The sequence below is a fragment of the Camelus dromedarius genome, chromosome 6 (genome assembly GCF_036321535.1).
Source record: "Camelus dromedarius isolate mCamDro1 chromosome 6, mCamDro1.pat, whole genome shotgun sequence".
NCBI lineage: Eukaryota > Metazoa > Chordata > Mammalia > Artiodactyla > Camelidae > Camelus > Camelus dromedarius.
The window spans coordinates 29,703,476-29,726,312 of record NC_087441.1 but is presented as its reverse complement, the minus strand read 5'-3'; the positions used below and the strand labels follow the sequence as shown (position 1 = coordinate 29,726,312).

The following is a 22,837-nucleotide window of genomic DNA, read 5'->3' as shown; positions in this document are numbered from 1 at the left end:
GTTTTCATGTACATTTCATTTTTTTTATACCCAGTTCTTACTATTTTCTTACAGTAGTTTCTGAATGCTGAAGTTTAGATATTCCTTTTTTGAAACATTTTAATTTTCTTCATTCCAACATAACTCCCTCCAAATTCTTCTGATCCAATCAAGAGCCTGTAAGGTCTTGCTGAAGTCCAGGAAGGATTGCAGGCACGCCACCAATACCGACCTACTTGTCTGGCTGGGTTAGCTATTTTCCCCCATTTCACAGATGAGAAAATCGAAGAAAAAGAATGGTTCACATAAGGGACGCTACAGTCGCCAAACATCACACAGTGAGTGGGGAACTGGAGCCCCCTGGGAGCCCTGTGTGTGTGTAAGTGCGGTGGGTGTGGGCTGAGACATGCCAGTCCTGCTGCCTTCCTTTGTTCCTTATCATCAGCTCACATGCTGAGTCACCCAGACCTATGCAACTATCAATACTGATCACCAGTACCAGTCTAGTAGCACAGTTACCATCACTGATGCCTTTAACTTGTAAGAGTATAAGGGCCTAGCAAGTGTGCAGAAAGTCACACTACAAAAACCTCTAAAACTCTCTGTCATATGTATGATATTTAAAACAGCACTGCAAGCTGTATAAGTACGTATCTGCAGGTTTCTCTTACATCATTTGCACTCTTATCTTGCTTCTCATATTTTTCTCGGTCATAAGCCATTTTCTTCAGCAATTTCTTCATGGCTTTTTTATCTTTTCTATGATTTTCGGTGTTTTGCTTCCTCACTTGGTTGACAATAAACTTGGGAATCTATGGAGACATAAAATTAAGTTTGGGGAGTAAAAAGAAGTAGCACCATTTTAAACTATGGAAATAGTTATCTTTTTATTTCTTCTATTTGGAGAGAAGTAAAGGCTTTGTCTATTTGATAAGACTGTGCCATTCATCAAATCTGTGCCCCAAAATGCATCGTATTACTCATTTACCATGTGTACAGAGCATTAACATGATGCAAATTACCACCCACTGTGTCAGGTTGAAAGAGAGGCTTGGTGAAGTTCAAGGACACAGTGGCATCTTCTGTGCCTGGTACACCAGGACTGGAGGCTGCCTGGGGTGACTGGCATTAGGGCCACCACCTCAGCAATTGGTCCCTTTAGCAGTCTCTTACCTGCAACCTAGCCTCTAGCTAACCTACAGTCCCTTTCTCATAACCAGCTAGGCTCTCCTGTCAAAAGAGAAAGAAAAACTCACCAATAAACAAGAGCTGATAGGTATCGAGCAATACTGCAGGAAAAAAAAATGATCCTCAGAAATTCCACTAGCAAAAATAAACTATTTTAAAAGTTACCAAATTGAAATAATGAAATACCATCAGTTTAAAACCTGAGATTTAAAAAAGGGACATTAATTTTTTTTTGAAGTCACATTTGAAATCACCTATATTGGTTACCTTTTCTAGAAAATATAACAATAAAAAGACTTCAGAATCTAGATACCATCACTTATCAACAGAGCTTGAAGATACATACTTACTGTCCACAGAAGTTTTTGATACTTAATCAGTAAGTGCATGATATGAGCTATCCCGGCTGCCATTCCAAATTCTCGCTGTTCGCTGGACTTCAAACCCAATGTGTGATACATGAAGAGATTTGGGGCCATGACCATTGCTACATTCATGACTGTCATCTTATTCTTCTCTTTATTGTCTACCACTCTTTGGAGAAATTCAAGCAGGGCCTGAAACAGAAATGACTCTTTGGGATTTGTGTTGTATGTGAAGGTAAGAGAATAAAGCACTGTAGCATACAAGCTTTTTATTTATTTAAAAAAATAAGTGGTGCCTAACCACAGTCAGCTAGCCACATCCAGTGGAAGGCTCATTCAACCCCAGCTGCCTTTGTCTTAAGGGCTGCAATAGCTGATGGACAGGAGATCCAAAAACAATGGGGAGGAGGGGGAATAAACAGAGACAAAGGGAAGAGAGTCTTTTTTTTTTTTAAAGGAATGAATGAAAAGAAAATTTTCATCAGAACAGGCTAGTTTATACTCAGTTTGATGCCACCAACTTCCCACCTCTATTGCCAACACTTATGTCTCCTCTGAACCTCCCCCCCACAAAAGCCACAGACAGCTGAGATCATCTTCCTTCTGCTAGGAGGGCAGGCTTTAAGTTCTTTTCTTTCCTTCTTGTATTAATTTTGGTCTAAACAATAGTAACAGTAACTGCACAGGCAGTCAATGTTCTCTACGGGCAAAGTATTATTTTAAACACATCACAGAGGTCAACTCCCTTACTGGAGACAGATGCTGTAATGATCCCCATTTTACAGATGAGAAAACAATGTCTAAGAGAATGTATAAAACTTCACAGAGGCCATAGAGCAAGCAAATGGTGGAGAAGAAATTTAACTGCATGTCTATTCTGAATTCTTAACTACTAAAAGAATCAATGTTTTCATATTTAGCCTAAAATCCCTATCTGAAAGAGGTCAAATAAACTATACCAAAATAGAAAAACAGAAACAAAACAAAAAGACTGTATTCATCTCTCAAAGGATCTCAGGGAAAAACAAAAACAACAAAGTGTTAATAGATTGATCTTGAATCAAGTTTAGCTGCTAAATAGACCCCCAAATTGTGAAACAAACTAAAGGCACAGCCTTAATATCTAGCAATGAAATTAATGTATCTAATTTCTGGTACAGTGCTCAGAAAGTTAAACTGTAATCCAAGCAAAGGTGAAACAGAAACAGTACCTTCTCAAATGAAGACAAAAGATTAACTGGTAAGGTTTGGACAAAATACTTAATTTTGTTCCAGAGACCAGAATAATTCTTCAGGGACCAGTGTATCTCTTTCTTTACAAGCATAAATTACAGAGATTAGGTAATAAACCACTTAAATGTGGTGTGCATAATGCAATATTCAAAATATTACTACCAGGATACTAGAATGTGTGTGTTGTCTGTGTGTATAGGTATGAAACTAATTAAAGGTTAGCCTAGCCTCAGCTGAAAGAACTCCATCTTCACGTGTATTTTCTTTTCATCTGAACGATAAGGACTGTCCTTTTAAAAAAGTATCTATCACCAGTCTGGTATTATGTAAGTATCACTGAACCCATTCTGAAAACCTAGTCAGAGTCCCAGCACGGTTACTTATTAGCTATGTGTAATCTTAGGGCAAACCTTCTGGCATCCTGCTCTTTAAAGTCTTCTTGTTCATAAAATGGAAATACTAATCTCCTAGCCTAACAGGATTAAGCAACACAATGTATGTAAAAACAAACTCCCTAAAACTACAAAAAGGATAAACATATGCCCCTAATTATATTAACACAGGTCTCCTATTTTATCTTAACATCAGTCTTTCTTATTGCTCCAAGTCAAAGGTAAGTATGATCACTGGTCCAAATGCACTAAATCCAAGGTTAAAAAAAAAATCCCGGTTAAGCAATTTCTCCAAAGACACCTGTTGCTTTAGACTTAAACTAGGACATGGTGTTTAACATGGTCACTCCAAACCCTTAGATGTGCTGTAGAAACAGTCTACACAAGCCATGCACATGATCCTGTCCCTCCAAATGGCAACTGAAGGAGTAGCACTAGGATTGGAAAAACTGAGGAAGTTTGCATTAAGCTTCCTGAAATTACCTTGTGATGAAGTTTCCCTTCTCTTTTATAGAACTAAATTTAAATAGTTTATTCTCTTGTAGGTATACTTATTTCAATGTTTCTATTATTAGAAGTCTTGTTTGAAATCTTCACCAGAGCTGGCTAATTAAGTTACTAAAACCTAAGTAAATTATTAAAATTACTTGTTTTCATTTTCTAATTTTTTTTACCCCTCAAAAGTATTTTCTACCTTATTTATATAATTGTGCTCCCAGTAATCTGATATGCAAAAATTAAAACTACTTTAAAATTAAAAAAAAAAAAAAGTGCCTGGGACTTTAAAGGCAAAGTCCAAGAATGAGTTCCAGACCAACCTCGCCCAATAGTAACCATACCAGGATAAGCGTTTCCTCCCCAAACTACCTGAATTCTTTTGAATGCAGGCATATTTTAAGTAAATCATGTATCTCAATTTCCACCTTATACTGGTCATTCACACGGTCATCACATAGACAGGCACCTTTACGTGACGAAGAAAAATATGGATTAAATTCCTCTTTCTGGGTAGTTGATACCCTATGTCCAGGGCATGGCTAACAAGCAGAGAACAGACTGGAAATCAGTCCCCACTGTGTCCTGGGCCAGATGCTCCTATTTTAGTTACAGTCTATACACCCATACACAGCAGCTCTGGTCACACAATTTTTGAATACAACCCTCTCTGGAGTTGGTCTATCTCCAAATCCAGACCAAACCAAACCAAACCTAATCTGCCTTGTCGGTTATTTATTTAACAGCCAGTGAAGCAAAAGATTATTTTGTGACTTAGTTAAGGGAATAACTCTTTGGAAGTTCTCCTATAGTGATGCAGTGTTTTGTTTTGTTTTGTTTTTTAACTCCAGTGATCCTCATTAACTGCTTCATCCAGAAGAGCTGAGTATTAATGTTCAATTCCATGGGCATGAAAGAACTCACTCACCTAGTTTCAATTCAAGGAGTCTTAACAAGGTACAGAAAAAAATTTCCAAGGTTTACCAACTGGTGGTTTTGTTTTCTTGACAGGAAATATTTTTGACATGATTTTTCATTTTAAATAGAAATAAAGGGGTAGATGCGTAAAGTTTTCACCCTTATCTATATACAAATATTTTTTTAAAGGCAACAACAAAACAGAAGGTATAAAAACTCTTTCTAAACTTTATAAAAGTTTATAATTAAATTTCTTCCAACTACTCTATAAACTTTTTCCCCTAAGGAAAATAAATCAACACAGAACAATCCACTGATTATTATAAAAGCCTCTGACAACATTTAAGATAAACAGTATTAAATCATATGAATATTGGACCAAATCACTTTGAAATCATGACATAAATCAGAAACTCAGGGTAAAGCCCTTATAGAAATGACTAGCATTTATTAGAGTTGGTCTATGTTTTGGCTAACCAAACATTTCAAAATCATCATTATGACTTAGTTCAGACTCTACTGCTTGGAACTACAAATGTAGCGTCTTTAGGCAACAGTGGGTTATATTTGACGAGCCTTAGGATTTTCTTTTTAAACTTTCATTTTTCACCTTACTAATACATGCTCATTAAATAAAATTTGGAAAATGCAGAAAAATAGAGGAGAAAACCCCAAAAGCACCCATGTTTCTAGTAACAAATGAACTTCAGATACCTGTTTTGGTAGAAGAAATGTGACAGTGAAAAACAAACCACCCAAAGACAAAAAACAAACAAACAAACAAAACCTAATGATACCATTAATATGACTAATCTAGTTAATAAATTAATAAAGTTAAAGACTTTCACCATCTGTCCTTAAATATAGGTCCTTTCTTTATAGACAACTACTAACATTTCCATAACATCATTTTGTTTTGCCACAAATAATGAAAAATTACTCTGCTGCGTTCTGAGGGAGAGCTCACGTAAATGAGTCCAGCTGACCTTGAGTGTGTCTCTGTTTGCATCAGGCAGCAGGATGACAAGAAGGTTCAAAGCCTGTAGTTGCTGCTTCTTGGTTGGAAGATCTGCAGACAGAGTAGACAAATCTGAATGCTTGTCTTTACCAAACATTTTTCTTTACTTTCTCTTCTCATTTTGTAAGAAAGAACGTTATTTGGCATAAACATCACTGGGAAATGTAAGACACAAAGACTGAGCCGAAGCCTTGTTGAGAGTGTGTTTGTGGGAGACCAGGGGAAGCAGCTGTTGCTGTGGAGTGTTCTCTCCCTCAGAATGCTCACTTCCAACTGTGATCATATGACGAGCGGCCTTATGTTTGCAGACACACAACAGTGCTTTGGAAAAAAATTTTAACTTCTGCGTGATAATTATTTCCCAAGGAAAAGACATAGAAGATTGGACCTTCTAGGATATGGTGTCAGGGTGCATCTGTAACAGTGAAGTCTGTTTCTCTTAATGGTGAGTGAACAAATTATGTGGTGTACATGGTGAGAGTCCATCAGTTCCAACAGGAATGTGCAAAACAGGGCCTGGAACACAATAGGTGTTCAATAAACACTTGTGGAATGAATGAGAAAACCCACTAGCAATGAAAGAGTTGGAGAGGCACAATCATCACCCTTGATACTCATTTCCGGTAGCCCTCATCCCATTAAGAAACACTCTTGGATATCTGTAATCATTCTGGCATTTGTTTTTCAGGGATAAATTTAGTCCTTTCATCTTTAGCCAAGGAATATATAGGCAAAATAGCACAATTGAACCATTAAAAAAATTTTTAGAAAACGATTTCAGTCATGTCTTCCCCAAAAATTCTGAAGAGGTGTTATGATATCTAATAACCCACAGGAAACATTTCAATATAACATGCTTTAAGACTAGCCTGGCACATAATGGAATAATATTCATCCATAAAAAAGAATGAAATAATGCCATTTGTAGCAACATGAATGGACCTAGAGATTATCTAAGTGAAGTAAGTCAGAGAAAGACAAATGTCATGATCTCATTTACATGTGGAATCTTAAAAAAAAAGATACAAATGAAATTAATTACAAACCAGAAATAGACTCACAGACTTAGAAAATAAACTATGGTTACCAAAGGGAAAAGGGATGAGACGGAGGGATAAATTAGGAGTTTGAGATTAACACATACACACTATTACGTATATAAAATAGGTAAACAACAAGAACCTACTGTATAGCACAGGGAACTATATTCAATATCTTGTAATAACCTATAATGGAAAAGAATCTGAAAAAGAATATATATATATATATGTACACGTATAACCAAATCACTTTACTGTACATCTGAAACTAACAACATTGTAAATCAATGGTACTTCAATATAAATAAATAAATAAATATAATGAAATCTTGCCGTTTGCAACAAACATGGATGAACCTGGAGATCAAAATGCTAAGTGAAATAAGACAGAGAACAACAAATATCCCATGATCTCACTTACACGTGGAATCTTAAAAAGACAAAAACAGCTCACAGATTCATAGAATTGATTTGGGAAACAATCTGAACCACCATAGGTGGTGGGGATGGGGGGAAATGGGTGAAAGGAGTCAAAAGGCACAAACTGCCAGTTATAAAAGAAATAAGCCCTGGGGAAACTGTACAGCATGGGAATTACAGTTAATAACACTATATGTATATTTGAAAGTTGCTAAAAGTAAATCTTCAAAGTTCTCATCACAAGAAAAATATTTTTCTGTCATTATGTGTAGTGACAGATGTTAACTAGACATTATGGTGTTCATCTTGCAATATATACAGATACTGAATCATTACACTGTACATCTGAAACTCATAATATTGTATGTCAATTATACCTCATTAAAAAAAAAAAAAAGAATAGCCTGGAACAGTTCTGGTTGACACTAGCTCGCCATAATCATTAACAGTACCTCCTTTTTACTCTCAAAAGTGTCCCAACTTGGAATTTAACAATATGGTCACTATAATGTGGTGACAGCATTTTTCCTGTTTTAATGGTCTCTAAGACTAAAAGAGGTAATCATGCCAGTACATGAACCTCCTAAGATCTCTGTGTTCACTGGACAGGAATCGAGAACTACTGGAGACCTTAATTTGGAGCTTTTCCCAAGACCACAATATGGCAAGACATGTGAAGTTTGTCACCCTCCCCCCGACCAATGAGGCAGCCAAATGATTTGTTCTACGTTTCTGCATGACAATTTCAGAAATTAATTTTTCAGGAAATAATCACAGGTTCTGCCACATCCCCTTGTGCTTTTATGATAACTGTTAATCCACAGCTTCTCCAGTAAGTGTTGCTTTTAACACTTGGCAAGACAAATGTATCAGAGAACTTAACATGACTCATTCTGTTATAAAAGAAATCTGAAGTTTCCAGGTTTTAACACGAAAATACGTATACTGAATTGCTGAAAGGAGATGCAATTAATCTGTACCCAAAGAGAACATTCTGTTATCTATTTACTCAGAGATGTATATTTATAAAGGAAAAGGAAAACACAGTGTGGCATTTGAGTACACGCTGCCATCAGTGAGTCAATATGTCTATCCAAATATATCTGGTTATAGTCTGTGTGCTGCAAAATGTCATTAAAACAATTAATATGGATGGCACCAGCACAAGAATGGCTTCAGAGACGGATGGACAGCACTTACTCTGGACAGCCTGAAACGCTTTGAGATATTCCACACTGAGCAGCGGCTGGGGCAGCTCCCGGATGAAGAGTTTCAGCAGGCTGGTGGCATCATGCTGCTTGACACTTTCCCAATTAAAAGTCCCTTCATAAAACTTTGCTTCGAGTTCTTGGCAAAGATTCTGAAAGGCAAAGGAAGAGAGAGACAGGGGAAAAAAAGCTACCAGTGAGTGCATTTTTTTTTCTGCCGAGAATGATACACTTCCCACTTTAAAAGAGGTTCTACTCGTGTAAAGTCATCTGAAAGTACCAAACACTCCTCTCTTACTCAGAAAAATACTCCCCACCCCCACCCCAAATGTACTTCACCAATGAAGATGATACCTAACACCAAAAAATTTAAAAAACTGTACAATTTTCAGGACTTGCAACAAACCTTAAGCAGTGCAGATTTAATCAAAAGGTTAGTTGTAAGAGCCTTTACATTTGGTGGCTTTACTTAGATACTAAAATTTTTTCACTCACTTTAAAAAAATCATTTTAAAAAAGTCTATGTTTTAAATTATTTAGAAGTCCGTTACATAACAAAATACATAATCAATCTCTGGACCTAAAGCAGGAGGCCACCTCTGAGTACTCACCTCTAGGAAATGGAAAACCAAATTCTCCAGCAAATGAGGCACGAAAATATATCAATACACCTGTCTTAAAACCACAGGCTGTCAGTGACACAGCCATCCTGCTGCTAGCTGCAGAAAACAGTGGGGGCCCATGTAGAATTAGAAATACCTACTTCATTTACCTCAGAGATGCTGCAAAACTTGCCAGACAAATTATTAATAATAAATCAACTTAGCTTCATAATTACTATTTTCTATATGCTTTTTCACTGTGGCATAAATCCTATTATGATAGAAATCCTTCCAAGGTTGTCACTTTCTTCTATTATTTGAAACCGTTCTCCCAAGAAACGTTCTTTTGCTTTTCCTGTAAGGTGAATTTCTGACACTTTCTCGACACAATTCCAGCCTTCACCCCAATTATTTTTGTAATTGGTTAAATATGTAAAGGCGAACCTAGAAATGGGGGTTAGGGGAAAGACAGGTGGAAGGAGAGAAGGGTGAAAGGAGTCGGGGGGGGGGAGGAGAGGAAAGAGAGGGGTGGGCGGAGGGCCCCAGCAACTTGGTGGGGGAGGGGAGGAGAAAGAACCAGAATTTTTGCATATTATCTTTAAATTATTTATAATGGACCAGCTGCTGTGTAATTTGGTCTGTGACAATGGGCTGTGTTGAAGAGTTGAGCCAGCCGAATCCACGTAATTGAGCTTCTAAGAAATTATACCGAGTTGAACTCCTCCCTCCGCCAGCTACCCGGCCAAAATGCAGAACACGCCTGCTGCGCACCCTCGGATGCTCAGCAAGAGGCGTGCAGGACTCTGGCAAGCGGGCCAGCCGTCGCATTCTGCTCATGCGCGCTGTGAACAGTGCCCTGCGAAGCGGTCGTTCTCGCGGAGGTGGGTAACATGAAGTCCCGTTACCTGTTTCCGAGGGATTCTTTCTCTGCAGGAGAACGTGCTTCTCCACAGAACTCATCTCCGAATCACACAGTGTCCATAACTGACCGGTGGTGAAAGGCCGGAGGTGTCAGCAGGGGACCTGAGACCAGGGCACCTCATCACGCTCACTCACGGGGGCACCGAAGCAGTTTCGGGGACCTCTGTGCACCGCACCGCAAGCCCAGGGGACACCAGCGGGATGACAGCTGTGAGCAGGGTATGTATCGGGTGACTCAAACCCGATTAAACTGAGATCACCACGTAGTAAGAGCCAAGTCGGCCCAAACTAGCTTCCTAAATTGAGGAAGCTTATCAAGATAAGCAGGTGATGCAAACTGTGGAACCTATGAACAGTAATTCCGGTCCTGGCAGCGCCACAGCCATTGTCCCAGGCAAGGAGAGTGCCACCCACCAGGAGTCATTTCTTCTTGATCCAGCTCTAAAGGTCTCACACAGAATAGGTCTTAAGGAAATGAACAGAGGATTACCTCTTCCCTCTATCCTATTTTTTCTTAGATTTACAGATTCAGGAAGACAAAATATCGGATGTGGGCAGTGACCTATCTAACACTATCTATTCAGAGCCAGAGCTGAATCTGGAGGATAGGGTAATGGATATTGTTCGTAACTGCTAACCAAACATTTTCCCTTGATAAAGTTTCTAGATAGAGCTACCAATCCAAGTATGAAGTCCCTGTAAAATACAAATCCGGGGGGAACGTATACGAGCCATGCCATCGTCGGGGGGTAATTGTACTTTACCATGCATTCATTTACTTTCTTGCCCAGAGCAGGAGCTGGGGAGCAGAGAAAGGAGGAAGATACACAGCATTCTAGGACAGTGGGAAGGAAATGGCATCTTGAGAGAAGAGAGGGCAGGGGGGGAGGAAAGAGGGGGCTTCGACTGGGAAGTCTGGGAATTCCCTGGCCTCTTTTATTTTTTATTCAAAGAAAGAATTTTTTATGATATGAAGAAATAAAAAACTGGTTGCAAAACTCAGGCTACTCTTGGATCCAGGGAGCCAAGGAACTGTGACAGTCAACAGGGAGGTTGAGACAGAGTCTCATTTTGCCAGCTTACTAAAACTAATAATGTCTGGGGACTGATGTCAAGTCTTCTACTCTGTTCACCTGGTGGAGTTTATCATCCTGCCTTTTTTAACTACTCTTGTCTTTTGCTTGTTTACTTTTGTTCCTATTTTACGTTTGCCCAGAAGAGAGATTAAAATCATTTCCCTCTTAATTTATCACAGTATTATCACAGGTAATACAGTGATTTTGGAAAAAAAATCAAAACCTACACAAATCAAAAGAGACTAGAAAAACTAACTATAAACTGAATGTTTAATGTTAGAAGGTTTTTTGTTCTATTTTGTCTACTAAAATGGGAAGAAGGGGTGGGGAGGACAAGTTAGCTTTAAAAATGCAAAAGTATAATTAAACAGTAAAGTTTTACATGAGTAGAACCAAGTAATTACCTTGATTCTAACGGCAGCTCCGGGTATTCTTAAGAGGCCTTCAGTTTCCAAACCTCCTTCTTCAATTCGAGAAATCAGCTGTGTGTAAACAGAATACTCTGATTTTGGTATTCTCAACAGGTACAATTCCAAATTTAACATGTTTCATATATAAATACATGAAAGTTGATTACAGTGACATGTAAAGTGGATTTCATGAAGTTTTGAATGCTCCTTCACTACCACTATCATCCTTGAAACTGACATGTCCCAAAACTTGTCATCATTTAGAAAAATGTCGAGTTTTATTCTCCTTTGTAACACAAGTGTGTAGTTTCACACAACAGCTGAGATACTCCAAACAGAGACTGACCCATGTTCATTATTTCAAAGCAACTAAGATCATGCATTTCTTCTGGTTTCCCAGAAACATACATTCTTCAATCAAACAAATCTTATGAAATTCTAAGTATTTGCATATTTATATCTCATTTTTAGTTTATTCAAAGAAAGAATTATTTATGATATGAAGAAATAAAAACTGGTTGCAAATAGTCATTTTTAGTCTTTTAAGCTTTTGGTGGTAAACTTAATTAAACAAAAAAAAGTTCTTGTATTGGGGGTCTAAATTAGGCTAAACTGGGCTACCCAATGCCCAATGAATACATACAGTTCTATCTTCAGAACCCCATTAACATAACAAATTTGTTTTTTTGTTTTTTTTAATAAGGCAGAAACCCACAAGAATAGGCAAATGGAGAAATTACAATGACAATGTTGGAAGCTAGGAAAATATAAGTGGTTAGTTCTTGGCAGAGACTTCCAGTTGGAATATGCATTCCCTGGGCAGTACACAAAGGGTTTTTAGGAGGTACTCTGCTATTTTAAGGAAATCAGTTTCTTTGTCCTCAGTTTAAATACAAGGCACTTGCTAGCATCACATAGATTTTCCTTCCTAACACCCACCCTCCCCTTTTCACAATAGCTTTCTAAAAGACAGACCTACTCTTTACTCAGCCCCAAACTTACTATAATACTCTCTGCAGACCCTAAGGCACAAAATCTTCCAGAGTACCAAAAGAACGTAAAAAATTTTAATTTTTTTTCAAGGAAACCTCCTTTAATGATTTACCAAAGCTCTGTAAACAACATAAAGCTTACTATTTTCCCCTTCTTAGCAAAGTGTTAGGAGCAATGCAAGGCGTCATAAATGAAGTCTTTTGACCTTTATCTAGATGTTCTGAAATCAGATATATTGTAGAATGTAGACACTGGAAGAGAGGGCAGTTTTTCTTTAATGACCTCACCCCTTCTGTCCCTGTACTATAGCCGAAGAACGCACTGATCTTGAGGGAGTCAGGTAAGAATAAAAAAAGAGTAGTCTCAGAATTTTCTCAAGGATTTACTATTAACTGAAAAGAGAAGCATCTTTGACCAAAGCAGTACATGATTTTAAAAAATTCATCTGGGATGTTTTCCAAGACATTTTTCAAGTTACCCTGGATTAAAAAAAAAAAAACCCACAGGAAAAATCTTTATGTGAATTATTTTAGATTAGACTTTAGACTAGATGAGCATTATTCAATAAAATATTCAAAACCAAATTTATCAAATAATACCATGCAACGTTTATTCATGTACAAGCAATTTTTGTTTTATTTCATCTTATAAAACGTTTAAAATGTTCTATTAACAAAAAATAAAACTGTATGCTAGTAGCTGGACCAAATTAGTTTTTAGCAGCATATGAATTTTGCTTTCATTAAATACACAGGAAAAAAATGGATGATTTCTAAATAACCGTATGAGAGTGATGTCTGGATTCTTATATTTGAATTCTTTTTATTATTCTCTAGTGCTGAATACTAGTATTCAATAGATGTATGTGTATATATTGTCTGAAAGAATGCCATGTGTTTTCTTATATTTCTCACTTTGAAAATATTTTTAGCTACCATGTTATATTGCATTATTAAAATGTAAAATAATACTTAACAACTTTCCTTTTATTTTCAAAACTTAAAAATGGAGAATGGGGAGGGAGGGTATAGGTCAGTGTAGAGCGCATGCTCAGCATGCACAAGGTCCTGGGTTCAATCCCCAGTACCTCCATTAAAAATAAACAAACAAAATTAGTAAGTAAACCTTTAAAAAAATGGAGAAAAACTATAATGATCTATATATTCTAATCATGCTGCTTTTAGTAATTTATCTTACAAGATACATTATATAATAATTTATCAGTGAAGTTCATAGCCTTTCCCAAAATAGATACTACATACATATGAATTTGTGAATTAATGGATTAAATATGAAGTCAGACATTTTTGACACAAAGTATTTTTTATTTGATTAGTCTGACAGTGAAAACAAGATTTGCTAATTTGGAGAATTTTGCCATGGATAAAAATTAAGAATATTTCTATTTCTCCAACCCTTTCTGAGAATGTGGTTTAAACAATGTGCCTCTAAGTGGGAGGGAAAAAAAACAGACACAATTTACAGAAATTAGATAAGCTTTATTCAAGTCTTTTTGGGGTATATTTCTCAATAACTGAGAGAAAATAATCCTCGAAAGACTGGTAATAAAATTTTTTGTAAATCAGTGGGTTCCAATTCTTTCCTTTCTACAAAATTGAAGGAATACATAATTGTCAGCTGATAAATCAAAAAATATCATGATAGATCACTGTGACTTTTTACTTATAATTCAGAGGGGATGCAAACAGATGAGCATTATCTAACAGAAAACTGTTTACACTCCCTTTCTTTTTTTATATGAACCAAAAAACTTTAAGACTCTTGTCCAATGACTTCAAACTGGTGGGCAGTCTGAGTCTCCGGAATGTGAAAGAGACCAAAAATGTAAGATAACTAATTAAATAAATAACGAAAACAATTTCAAGAGAAGATGACAAGAGGCAGGATGCAATCCTGGGCCTGACCAGGAGGCAACATTGACTTTTGTGGATACCAGAACTTACTGCTTGCTGGTGTGATGGTGAACATGATGTGTCAACTTGGTTGGGCTACAGTGCCCAGTTGTTTGGTCAAACACTAGTCTAGATGTTGCTATGAAGATATTTTTAGATGTGACTTACATTTAATCAGTAGACTCTGAGTAAAGAAATTACTTTCTAAAATGTGAGTGGGCTTCATCCAGTCAGTTGAAGGCTGTAAGAGTAAAGACTGAGGTTCCCCAAAGAAGAAACAATTCTGTCTCAAGACTGCAACATAGAAACCCTTCCAGAGTTTCCAGCCTGCAGACTTTGGACTCGACTCTGAAACATTAACTCTTGCCCGTGTTTCCAGCCTGCTGGTCTGCTCTTTATAATTCAGACTTGCCAGGCCCCACAACTGCATAAGTCATCAATTCCTTAAAGTAAATCTCTCTATATATGTATACCAATATATAGATATATAGACACAGGTATAAACATTAGATAAAATCTCCTACTGGTTCTGTTTCTCTTGGAGAACCCAGGGAAAGGATCCTGCTGAGATCCCTGCTTTGTCCACCTGTGTAGAGTAACTCACACCTTTCACCACCATTGAAAGAACCTGAATATATGGCTACATTTGTCAGCATCTCTCTGTTAATCGCAGAGACTGCTGACAGCTATGCACACACATCCAGGTTCTGCAGGCAGTCTGTGCAGAACAAAGTCCATCAGGAGAAACACTGAGACACAGGTTTGGATGTAATGAGTGAATATGAGGAATGAAGGAATCGGAGCTTCATAGGTAAGATGGTAAAAGACTGGGAGTAACAGAAGAATTAGCGCCAAGCAGACTGAATCTGAGTAGTGTTGATGAACTTGTTGAACCAAACAACTGTGAAAGTCCCAACTGCCACTCTTGCCACCCCAGAACTTCCAAAAACTGTGAAATCCCTGGGCTGTTGCAACAACCTACACGTTGAGTAGCCCATAACTGATCTGACCCACCTTCCTCATGGGCATTCTCTGTCTTTTATCAAATGTGATCTGTGTTCCTGAATAATGATAGCTTGAAGTTTAGACTGAAATTTTTATATTGTCATAGATAATCCCCTTATGAATAATTGAGTGTTGACTGTACGAGTGACTTCATAGTTTAGCAATCATTTTCTAATTCTACTTTATGATTTCTTTGACTACTTTGGAAGTAGGCACTAGTAAATTAATTGGACATCGTCACTGTAAATAGGAAAGCCTGGGAAATACATACAGGCATGAAATATTCATGAGGATTCAATTCCCTGGAAATTTACAAGCAGTTCCCACTCCTATGTATTATAGAACTGAGATCTCAATTATACAAAGCCAGATAATATAAGACAGGAAAATGATGCCATGTAATCACAGTTACAAGTAATAACACTGAAAGCATCACCATGAAATAAAAAATTATGAGCTTTTGAAATAAATTTGTTTCCTGAATAGAAAAAGTATAAAAGAGCGTATCAATTGGAAAACTATATTATAATCCTATGAGTGCAAAACAAACAAAAAAGAAAACCCACCGTTAGCTCAAGTATGTTCTCTCTATGCTGACCCATTCAGGCCTACTTACTTTTTGAAATATCAAAGGTATTCGAGTTCCTGGGACTTTCTTCTGATCTTGTTCTAACAGTACTGTCAATGGAACACAAAACAGGCCAGAATCTGCCACCAAAAAAAAAAAAAAAAAAAAAGGTAAAATGTCTTCACTTTCATCAACCTATAAAATATTAATGCAAAAATGTTAAGGCAACAGATTCCTGATCTTGTCATTCAATCAGACAGGTATTTGCCGAGCACCTAAGTGAGTGACGCTGTCGAGCCATTAGGGATACACAACCCAGCTGGAGGATTCTGGCCCTGCCTTATAGCGCAATCTAGCAAGGAAAGACAACCTGACAAACGATTATAAACAATCACCAAAATAATTAGAAAAGTATAAACTGGTACATAAGAGAAACAGTGCTGTGGGAGTAGGCAGAATCTGCAGATCATTCACTACATGTAATCACACTAAAGCTTCTGGCTTAAAACAAGTATCACTCATCTCTTCCATACTTAATTGACAGTCGACATTCTACAATACAGTAAAATATAAACATCTGCTTTTTGAGAAATCGGCCAACATTATGATCTTATTCTATAGAAGTTTTTCTTGAGAAAATACAGCAAATGCTTGGTCTTTGTGGATTTAAATGTGTAGTTTTATATATTTGAAAATAACTCCAGAAGAAACAACAGGTAATAAGTTATAATTTTTCTAAATTAAAATCATACACCTTCAGTCTAGGGTGAGCATCGCTTCTACCCAGCACCTCCTACCCCACGCCTATTACAGAGTGAACAGTAAGCACAGAAGTGTAACACACATCGTCATTCCCTAGAAATTTATAAGCAGTTCCCACTCCTATGTATTACAGAACTGAGATCTCAATTATACAAAGCCAGATAATATAAGACAGGAAAATGATGCCATGTAATCACAGTTACAAGTAATAACACTGAAAGCATCACCATGAAATAAAAAATTATGAGCTTTTGAAATAAATTTGTTTCCTGAATAGAAAAATCAAAGTATAAAAGAGCATATCAATTGGAAACTATATTATAATCCTATGAGTGCAAAAAAAAAAATAGATAGAAATCATTCATGAACATGGAAAAGGTGATTATCTTGTGATATAAAAACAGACATGAAAACTGCCATGTCAACAGAGATGACATTCAAGCAAATGCCAATAACCCAGTAAATAACTTGTAGTTTAGGAATTAGGGGGGGAAAAAGCAATCTTCAAGAATGTCAAAAGCCTAGTTTATAATGTAAGATAAATAAGATACAAACATATAAAAAAGATGAAAAGAAAATCTGTTATATTAATAGTGATATTCTTAATGAGAACGGCTTAATATTTCTCTCTCTGATAGGAGGCAATTCTAAAACATAAAATTAAAAGACCTCTTTAAGCCACTTTGAAAGTCTTGAGCACTGAGTCACAGCTATTTAAATTATATTTATATTTAGTATTTGGAGAAGACTTTGTGATGAGCTTCTGAAAAAGCATCTGAATCTTCATTATTCACAATGGACTGTGGAAAACCAGAAGAAATGTTTGACTCAGAAATTCACCATCCCAAGCCTTAAGCTAAAACACTCACTCAAAGGAACTGAACACAGAATGAGGTCTTCTGGGGCCCAGCATGGGAGAAAGGACCTGAAGGGAAGGTACACTTCAATCCTACAGAGAAATTGCCTCTAAAACTTAAATCAGGTGAACACTTGTCTTTGCTAACGTTACCATAGCAACTCAGTAATCCTCATTCTTGGTTTCTCTTTAAGAGATGCCTTTAAAGTTAAAGGAGATGTTAGAGATTCCTAAACAGTAAAGCTTTGTCAACAGAAAATTATCTGGATTTCCAGGCCAATAAAATTTTGGAAAAACAAAAACTGAGGAGGTGTCTGTTCTCTACCATGTTATAAAAAATAAAGTCTATTTATGTAATGGGTAAAGCAAGCTGCTAACAAAGGAAAAAACCACACAAACCCATAAGAAGCACAATTCAGTGACATTCTGTGCCACAACTGCACTAGTTTCTTAATATAGGGGAGAATATTTTTTTGCAAAATAGTTAACGTAAATGAACAAAGGGACAGACTACTAACTGCCCTATGTATTTGCCATCAAATAAATAAGCAAAAGTAATTGATCAGGAACAACCATCTTAAAGTTATTTTTCAAGATCCAATTTTGGAAATAAGTATATGTACCAAATGTTATTTTTAAATGTAGTTTTCAAAGGAGAGCCCATTTGAGTTAAGAAACCTTGACTCAGAATTTCCTTCTAATTTCCTTCTATGGTAATTAAACATTTGATTATCCCTTTATTTTTTATAATCTAGGAGGCAGTGCATTCTCATCAAGTCATAAAAATTTTGCAAGGAATGTTTTAGAGTCTGAACTGTGGATGTATTCAAGTGTTGGTTTATTTTGTAGATGTTTCCCACCCCTACAAGAATATTTCTAAAAAGCCAAGCTCATTCTTACTACTTTAGGAGTAAATTCAACCACTTTTCATTTCAAAATTACCTTTTGTTTTGATTTTCACAGCTTTTTGTTGTTTCAGTTCAATACCCAATACATCGTAGAGGGCAGTCAGCTCAATTAGGGCTAAATGGCAAACTTTCTTCATGTCCTGGGGTGCCAGGTCACCGATCCTGGTGGTGCCTGTTTTGTCTTTTGGCAATCTGAAACTCTAAAATAAATACCATTAATATAGTAAAGGTTTACAGTAGTTAACCCCTTTTTTAATGAAAGAAGACAAAATTGTAACTACAGAAAGAAGTTACACTCAAGAGGACTGACAATGAAAGCTGTAGCAGGATCTCTCCAGTTGGAACGGAGAGCAATCCTATCTTAATGCTGGTTGCAAACCTGTAGGAAATCAATAAAAGTCTGACAGACAAGGGAACCAGGCCATGTGCCAAGAATATGAATACCAGTGGCCAAGAGGACAAAATCAGTAAAAAAAAAAAAAAAACTCGAATTAACAGACCTTAGAGAACCAAGAAGGAAGAGAAGGCAAGACAAACCATGAGGAGGAGGAAGAGGGAGGGAAGGTGAAGAAGAGATGAGAAAGAAGAGGAGTGGCCACCAGTGAGTGCTCAGACTGTGCCAGGGACCCTGGACCTACGTTATTATTAATTGCCATATACATGTAATACATGACATTGTATGTATAATATTGTATATATGGCATATATAATATTGTCACAAAAATGCAAATAAGACAGGTACAGAAGGACTGTATTGCACTGCGGAGGGCAGAGGGGAGACTCAACATGGACTTCAGAGACACAATGCCTACCAGTCATCTAACTACTGACTAGCTGTGTGGGATTCTGGTAGTAAAATAGGAGGCAGTGGGGAGAGGCGGGGGAAGGAGAGGAGAATACGAAGGCGGAGAGGGGGAGGGGAAGGGAGAATTCCCCTAATTCAAAGGGCTGCTATGAGGTTTAAATGCCTGGTATTTCCCAAGCACTTCTATGTGGTTGCTACTATTATTACTTCCACTACAGAATAAATTAACTGAGGCTTAGATACACTTCTATCACAGGCAAATAAGTGGTGTCTTTATTGTCTTGTGCCTTTCTCAAATGTTATCTACTACCTATTCAGCCTCTTCATATTGAATATGTGTGAAACTAAGAAAAACAAAATAAAAACACGAATTTCTCTAACATATTTAATACAAATTATAGTTCCACTGTATGTACCAATTACTAAAACAATAATCATTCTCTAAGAGTTTGATAAAAATCTTATTATTAAGGTTATGACTTTGGGGTTTGCTCTTGATTTCCTAATTTAATTTAATGGCCAAGGGTATTGAATTGATTCTCTTTTATTCCCTTTACTTTGCTCAGTTTTGCACCATAGCATTAACACTTCATGGTCTAGAAACTATTGCAAAAGACATGTCCTAAAGCAGGAGTTCTTAAAGTGTGGTCCAGGGAGGCACAGAGGCACCAAATAATACTCTTTCAAGGAGTCTAAGAGACCAACACTATTTTAATAATTAATGCTGGGGCATTATTTGCCTTTTTCACTCTCATTCTCTTATGATGTACAATGGAGTTTCCCAGAGGTACAAGACATGGTGTTGCCAACAGACACTGCAGAAGTAGATACTAGAATCCAGCTGACGTCTTCCAAAGCCAGACCATTAGAGAGCTGCTAAAATGTAAAACCATGGCATATGTCTTAATAATTTGTTCTAGAAAATATGGCTATTTTTCATAAAATGTTATTTATGTCAACTATAATACTATATTTTAAATGGATTAAAAAGTATTCTTAAAATTTCTCAATTTTAATTGCTAATAGGGTAAATATCCACACATATAACTGACATAAACAAAAGCTTCCCAGATACACACAGTATTTTTAATTATTTATCAAGAGAAACTATTCCTTCATCTACTTATTCATGTTTCACAGCTCAGGAACACAGATCAGTGACAAGCCTTCCAGGGAACGCAATCCAAAGAAACTCTTTACATTCCAAAATCACTTTGTACCAGCCCTCTTCATCTCCTCAAAATCTTCCATGGAATCATAATTTCTGTGGAAATCTGCGTACGCCTGAATTCTTGGTTGTTGCGTACAGAGAGCAGCAACACCCGAGGAGGCAACAAATGCTCCAACATGAAATCAGATTCTTGGCCAGAAGGCTACGTGCCTGAGGCTTCATCAAGCACTGGAAGCTGTGGTAGTTACTTTCCTCAACCCCAGCATCTTCCCTGACGGATAAGACAAACGCTTTTTGAGGTCCTCAATTATTTTTAAGAGCCTAAGCACATTATAAGACCAAAATGTTTGAGACTCACTGTTCTAGAGCGTTTCCTAAAACCTACAACTTTTGGCAATTGAGCAGCTAATTCTCTTCAAGCAAAGCCAACTCTGAGAATCTTAGATACTTCTCCACAGAACCAAGTATAGAATCTTCTTTAGAACCTGATAAAGTCTCAGCAGAGTCCACTATAAGAGAAAGGAGGTCTCTCTTAACTTTTAATACATTTTCCCCTATAGAACATTAAAAGAATAGCAATAGATATCACCAATACACTACCTAAGTGAATTTCCAGCATAACTTCCAGTGTTAATAGTACAGTTGCACAGGGGTTGAAAACATGGAGTCAGGTATCATGGCTTTTATTTTCTCTTAAATATTACTGCAAGGTAAGGCAAAAACGATAATACTCATATTTGATAAATGATTTCTCATTCTATTCCACAAAGGTCCTGATAGGATAAGAATGATTACAGCATATGCTAGGTGGGGAAACTGAGGCTCACTAAGAGGCTAAATATGGTACCCAGCCAGGGACATAAGAATGCAAATTCGGATCTTCTAAATCCTAAACTCAGTAACCATTCTGTCCTGCTCCATTTTCCCTGTCCACCGCAGCAGACAGGGAGGGATGTCTGATCAGTAATGATGGGGGACTGTGAACTCCTCAAGGACAGGAACCATGTCTTAATCATCCCCAGCTCCCTACTGTACCAGAGCCGTGACACACTGCAGGTGTTCCGTCCCACTGTATTCAGTGAAATGAAGACCCCCCTGCCCCTGGGAGCAAAGTACAGAATCAAGCTCAGTGAGACTCAGGGTCACTGGCCTGATGCTCCCTCAATTTCCCATGATTTGTACTGAGCTTCACTTTTAAATCACACAAAACTCTCTGTATTTTCTTCATGCCTGGCCCCAGAGTTCTGTTAATTGCTTTATGTTCTGAAGGGCTGAACCAATTCTATTTACCAACCATTTATTAAAAAAAAAAAAAGTCCTAAATGTTTCACTAAAATCAGTTGCTTTTAGTCTAATAAGTCAAACACATGTAATAAAATTATTTAAAGTATTACCCAAGGTAAATGTTTAAAGAAACCTGAAATATTATTAGTTCAAACATTTGAATTACCTTGCAATCTGTCATGAGCTTTATTTATTTATTTATTTATCTAACATTGTGCTTAATGAAAGGAGTTAGTTCTTTATCCCAATGTTTAATTCATAGCAGTGGCTTTAAATATTTATGAAGTTTCATGTCATTTTTGTTTAGTTAATAGCCTGGATGGTTCAGTTCATTGGCTAAGAGAAGGCAGTGCAGTTTCAGCAAAAGAAAAGCTCTTTACCTTTTGAAAAATGTGCTTTTGAAAAAGGAGAGAGAAAAATTTTCAAAAAATGTAAGGTCACTGGTTCCCATGTGGTTACCATAAATTAATCAGGTAATTCTCCCAGGCTGCACCCCTCTTTTGTAGGCCTTGGAATAGGAGGGGCCCATCAGAAACTTTGTCAGTAATGATGGACTTGACTTTTTCACGCATCAAGTCACTCTAACGTCAGCTCAGAAAGCAAGAGAATCTATTCCTACTGGTCAGTTTCCACAGATGGCTTCTTATCATCTGCTAGGACATTCATCTCTTACCTAAGACTTTTCTATGTGTAAAATGTGATTTTATTATGGTGTTTCATTCACTGTCATTCTAGAGAATGGATACCTTTCTAGATAAATGAGATTTTAGGAAACTTTCAAATTTACACTTCTTAAAATTTCCTTATCTTTTTACATGGGGAGCAATAACCATAATTTAAGCTTTTCTTGACAATTCAGGATCATGACCCTACACACCTAGTTCTGTATGGTGTCCAGACGTGGGTCTGTCTTAGGTTTTCAGTCTCCTCACTGTATACTGAACCACCATTTCTTTTACTGTCCCTCTGCTTCCTTCCTCCAGAGGTGTTCTATTCTCTAGCAAACTCCCAACTTGGGCCTCCATGCAAGTTTTTGGCCTTCAGTATGCGCAGAGCTTTGTTTCCAACCAAAATTACTATAAAACATGAATTTACTTGAATTAAACATAATTCAGTAAGAATCCAAAAGACACTGAATAAAGACCTAAGAACTAAAATACAGGCATGCATCTAGAATATACACTTTACACCATAGTTATCACTTCAAAGCTATGATCTTAAAAATTCCTGAATAAATCCTTAATGTTTTAAGTCTCCCAAGGTAAGATGAAGGAGTGATATTAAATTTTTATCGTATATGATGGACT

General features: G+C 37.0%; 1 protein-coding gene across 2 annotated transcripts in view; it reads right to left on the bottom strand.

Annotated features, from left to right (window-relative positions):
• ARHGAP18 (Rho GTPase activating protein 18) overlaps nt 1-22,837 on the bottom strand; it is a 163,650-nt gene that overhangs the window by 17,641 nt on the left and 123,172 nt on the right. For both annotated transcript variants that reach the window (XM_010988641.3, XM_031456304.2), the window contains exons 6-12: nt 18,305-18,470; nt 15,793-15,884; nt 11,260-11,337; nt 8,249-8,408; nt 5,557-5,639; nt 1,518-1,724; nt 651-791 (exon numbers count right to left, since the gene is read on the bottom strand). In XM_010988641.3, the coding sequence (XP_010986943.3) occupies nt 651-791; nt 1,518-1,724; nt 5,557-5,639; nt 8,249-8,408; nt 11,260-11,337; nt 15,793-15,884; nt 18,305-18,470 (927 nt within the window). The remainder of the gene's footprint in view (nt 1-650; nt 792-1,517; nt 1,725-5,556; nt 5,640-8,248; nt 8,409-11,259; nt 11,338-15,792; nt 15,885-18,304; nt 18,471-22,837) is intronic.